The sequence below is a fragment of the Rhinopithecus roxellana genome, chromosome 16, assembly GCF_007565055.1.
Source record: "Rhinopithecus roxellana isolate Shanxi Qingling chromosome 16, ASM756505v1, whole genome shotgun sequence".
Classification (NCBI taxonomy): Eukaryota; Metazoa; Chordata; class Mammalia; order Primates; family Cercopithecidae; genus Rhinopithecus; species Rhinopithecus roxellana.
In genome coordinates this window covers 104796714-104801628 of record NC_044564.1, presented here as the reverse complement: position 1 = coordinate 104801628, position 4915 = coordinate 104796714, and the positions used below count along the sequence as shown (strand labels likewise).

At 38.5% G+C, this 4915-nt stretch overlaps 1 protein-coding gene across 1 annotated transcript; it reads right to left on the bottom strand.

Moving 5' to 3' along the window:
* Positions 1 to 810: 810 nt before the first annotated feature.
* LOC104660378 (olfactory receptor 13C3) lies at positions 811 to 1910 on the bottom strand. The gene has a single exon (XM_010360722.2). The coding sequence runs from the start codon at positions 1871 to 1873 to the stop codon at positions 830 to 832; it is 1044 nt and encodes a 347-aa protein (XP_010359024.2). The 5' UTR covers positions 1874 to 1910; the 3' UTR covers positions 811 to 829.
* Positions 1911 to 4915: the final 3005 nt, after the last annotated feature.

Genomic DNA, 4915 nt, shown 5'->3' with positions numbered 1-4915 from the left:
GTTGGACATTAAAAAAAATTTAACCCCAAGTGCTCATAGTAGATCTAACAAATCAAAATAAAAACATGATGAATGTATGACTCCTACTTACTAAGAGAAACATTAGAATGATATCTTTGGGAGGTGGCCAGAATGACAATGATTTTTCTTTTTTTAATTTTTTTATTTTTTTTAGAATTTTAGAATTTTTAAATTTTAGAAAATATTATCTTAATGAGGTGACTTTCAGTGAGACATCTGGCTCTAGTAATTATTAGCTGAGAGTAAAAGAGGGAATAAATAGCAACTTTAAGTCCTCATTATGGAGTCTTAGCTTCAATTCTGAAATGCTAGGACATTGTGAAGCCAATATTTTGCTAGGTGCTTCCTCCAACTTATTGAAACATTAAATGATACTGGGACCTGGATTTTTTTATTATTTTATTTCCCTGTTACAAGTAAAGTAACTATGTATTAGAAAGAAAGAATAATCTATCCAATATCACCTAGGTAGTTTACGGAACTGCAGATTTCATACTATTGCCTCTCTATTTCCAACACTTACAGTGTGATTGTTTTCCACTATGTTTCTACACAAAAACACTCATTTCAGACATCACAAGGGAAGAGATTCTAAGAGAATTAACTATGTTTGTGAAATCTGGATCAGGGCATGTTGGAGTTTGGAGTAAACTATAGCACTCGGTGATTCTAGCTGAGCAGGGCTAGTAAAGGCAAAGGATAAAAATCTGTCTCTCTCACCATAGTTTCTCCAAAAAAATTTTACGCTGATTTACCTATGAGTCCATCTTTGTGACTGTTAAACAAAGACCTACATGTCCCGGTTTCCTTAGTGAATTGGTTTTTTGTTCAGCAGATATTTTACAGCAGCTTTTACATCCTTATTTCTCAAGCTATAGATTATAGGATTCAGCATGGGGGTCACTACCCCATAAAACAGAGAAATGAGCTTGTCTGATGCTTGCAATTTTTCTTCCCCAGTCAGGTCTTGAGACTTCGGTTTTGCATACAGAAATAAGATGGTACCATAAAATATGATCACCACAGTCAGGTGAGCTGAGCATGTAGAAAATGCCTTGCGTCTTCCTGTGACTGAATTCATTTGCAAGATGGTGTACAGGATGAACATATAGGAGAAAAAAATGACCATCAGTGGAAGAACCAGGAAGGCCATATTTGATATCACCATGGTGATAATATTGAGGGATATATCAGCACAAGCTAGCTTGAGGACAGCTAATATTTCACATGTGAAATGATTGATAATATTATTCCCACAGAAAGGCAGCCTCATGGCAAGTAATGTTTGTACAACTGAATTGATTCCACCGGAGAGCCAGGACACAGAAGCCATCAGGACATATGCCACCTTGCTCAGGATGATAGGGTATCTCAGCGGGTTACAGATGGCCACATAACGATCAAATGCCATCATGCCAAGAAGTAAACATTCTGTTGACCCCATCGCAAACCCAAAGAACATCTGCACTGTACATCCAGAGAAAGAAATGTTTCTTTTCTTTGAGATTAAGCTCACCAATGTTGAGGGAACAGAGGAGGATGTATAGCAGATATCTAGGAAAGAGAGGTTTCCCAGGAAGAAGTACATGGGCGTGTGAAGACGAGAATCCAAGATGCTTGCTATGATTAGAACACCATTGCCAATTAGAATCACTAGGTACATAACTAGAATGAGAGCAAAGTAAATGATCTCAATCTTTGGGTATCCAGAAAGACCCAGAAGAAGAAATTCTGACACAAGTGTCTGGTTAATCTCACCCATGTCATCTGCTTTCAGGAAATCAAAAGAAGATCTAACATAAAATGTATTTACTGCCAAGAAACAAACAGTACAAATTACCTGAACAATCATTCTTTTGGCACATATTAGAAGGAGTGCTTGCTTGAAGTTCTGACATCCAGTTATCTTCAGTAACGTATGTGACTAGAATACAGTGAATCTGGGAATGATGGAAATACCCATACCTCATAGCCAACATGTGAAGATCTACCTACGATCAGACACACATGCAGACAGAACCTTTCCTGCTCTTGAGGACGTGTTCCTGAGTTGAGGACACTCTCCCGAGCTGAGGTTTCTGAAACCCCTGGTCAATCAACAACTCTAAGCCTAACATCTTCATTTCATCAACCCCAGCAAACAAGCAGTAAAGAGGGCAAAAGACTACTCAACAAGACTGGAATTTTAATTCAGCAATTTACAAAGTGGTTAAAATTTCACAGCAATTTTTGTGTGTTTATATTTTTTATAGGTCTGATGCTAACACCTTATAGTTAGTTTAATTGTGTATTTTATAGACATTTAATAACAATACATTGAATTGCATACCCTGACATTTGACAACTATTTAAAGGCATAGTTAGTTGTTGATCTCATAGTATCTTGTATGACTGTTCCTATGACAAGACCATTGCACAGAACAGCTCCACATAAACATGATAGTCTTTGGAGAACGTTACATGGTCTCTTTACATATTTTACTCTGTAGTTTAAGAGTCTGTCTTGATAATTTACTCATTTAAGTCAACTGATAAAAATAGTAATAATGTTTAAATATTTCATATAAATATGTATATATGTGTATGTATACCACTTTACGATTTACAAATTATAATATTCTTTATATTGACCCTACTTTCCAACTATAAAATATGGAACTTGGCCAAGATTAACTAGATAGTAAATAATAAAATGGAATGTAAAGCTAATATTTTTGACACCAAGTCTAGTTCGGGTTTCATTAATTTTCATATACATGTAAAGCATCTAGAAATTTTATTTTATTTTTATTTTTTGAGACAGCGTCTCACTCCATCACCAGGCTGGAGTGCAGTGGCACAATCTGGGCTGACTGCAACTTCCACCTACAGGCGTGTGCCACCATGCCCTGCTAACTTTTGTATTTTTAGTAGAGACAGGGTTTTACTGTGTTGGCCAGGATGGTCTCCATCTCTTGACCTCGTGATCTGCCCACCTCAGCCTCCCAAAGTGCTGGGATTACAGGCATGAGCCACTGCACCCGGTGAGCATCTGGGAAACCTAAAAACCTTCAGATTGTCTTTTAGTGTTCAGGGCAGGTCCTGAGATTCTGCATTTCTTGTAGGTGCCCAGGTGATGCTTACACCACTGGTCCCAAAAGCACTTGAGTAGCAAGGCTTAGTCTATACTGAGTTGGCCGACTGTCTAGATGTTTCTAATTCAAGCCAATTTTCTTTTGCCTTATTATATAGATTGGCAATAAGAACCTGGAAAATTTCAAGAGCATAATTCTTTGATGTTTTACAGAAACTCCAGATTGACACCATGTTTTTAAATACTCTTTTAAAATATTATTGAAACACATATTTTTAAAAAACAGCATTTTTAAAGTGCCTGTCATTACAATGTTCACAATTTAGGTAGGGATATAAGAAAAGAACATATCGAAATAATTTATAGTCACTTTTTATAGCTTATGTGAAAATTACAGTTTTTCCCAGAAGGAAGAATTTTACGAGAAATAAATCAGGCCAAGGAGAACTCCGGAGTTTCAGTCTTCAGCTGACCCTGGGAATATGGAAAACAATGAGACAGGGTTAAAAGAGAAAAGGGATATCTCAAAAGTGAGAATTTGGACCAAAGTTAGGAGTAAACCAACTGGTAGAACAAGGGAGTTTCTGTGAAAGAGTGGTGCAAAACACATCTGAGAAAGAAAGTCTGACAGGTGCATATAGAAAGGCTCTAAAATCAGGCAGAAAAATTGGCATTTCTTTTGGTGGAAAAGAGGTCCCTTACTAGAAAGCACAGAGCGTGGGGTAAGCACCTACCCCATTAGACTTCAGCAGTTCTCTAAATTTGACCTCATAGAATATGGTGTTACAAGATTTTTTAGTAGTAATGTAATTCAGGGAATTAAAGCACTTAAATTAGTGGAGTTGTCACTAATTACAGACTAGGCCTGAAAATCGATCTTTCCATAATCACTACTAGATTTAATTTTGGTGAAAATCACAAGTGTAGGTTTTGCATGGGCTAACAGTTTTAAGAATGGTAGCACACCCACTCTTCCCCACACTGTGACTGTTGGTCACATGATAGTCACTGGGAAGTTTTGTGTAGAGCAGGTATTATCGGGAGTCAGAAATCCAACTCACAGAATCTTTACTACAGGAAAAACTTAGTTAAGGATACACAATAGAAATATTTAAACTTTGAAGAGAAAGGCAAGGAAGAGAATATACAGTCTCAATCTTTTTTTTTTTTTTTTTTTTTTTTTTTTTTTTTTTTTTTTTTTTTTTTTTTTTTGAGACGGAGTCTCGCTCTGTCACCCAAGCTGGAGTGCAGTGGCCAGATCTCAGCTCACTGCAAGCTCCGCCTCCCGGGTTCAAGCCATTCTCCTGCCTCAGCCTCCCGAGTAGCTGGGACTACAGGCGCCCGCCACCTCGCCCGGCTAGTTTTTTGTATTTTTTTAGTAGAGACGGGGTTTCACCGTGTTAGCCAGGATGGTCTCGATCTCCTGACCTTGTGATCCGCCCGCCTCGGCCTCCCAAAGTGCTGGGATTACAGGCTTGAGCCACCGCGCCCGGCCTACAGTCTCAATCTTAAAGCCAAAAAATCTGAGCCCACAATAGATTGTTGATTTTTATTATTCAGCTTTAAGAAGGAGAGAGAGAAGGAGGGAAAGGAGGCAGGGAGGAAAGAAAGCAGGGAAGATGGGAGGAAGAGAGGAAGGGTGGAAGGGAAGGGATGGAGGGAGGAAGGGAGATAAGAAAAGGAAGAAAGGGTAAAGTCAGGAAGGAGGGAGGGAGGAAAGAAGGAAGGAAGGAAGGAAGGAAGGAAGGAAGGAAGGAAGGAAGGAAGGAAGGAAGGAAGGAAGGAAGGAAGGAAGGAAGGAAGGAAGGAAGGAAGGAAGGA

Coding starts and splice junctions, on each gene's coding strand:
- LOC104660378 (XM_010360722.2), bottom strand. CDS start 1,873: ATGATTGTTCAGGTAATTTGTACTGTTTGTTTCTTGGCAGTAAATACA.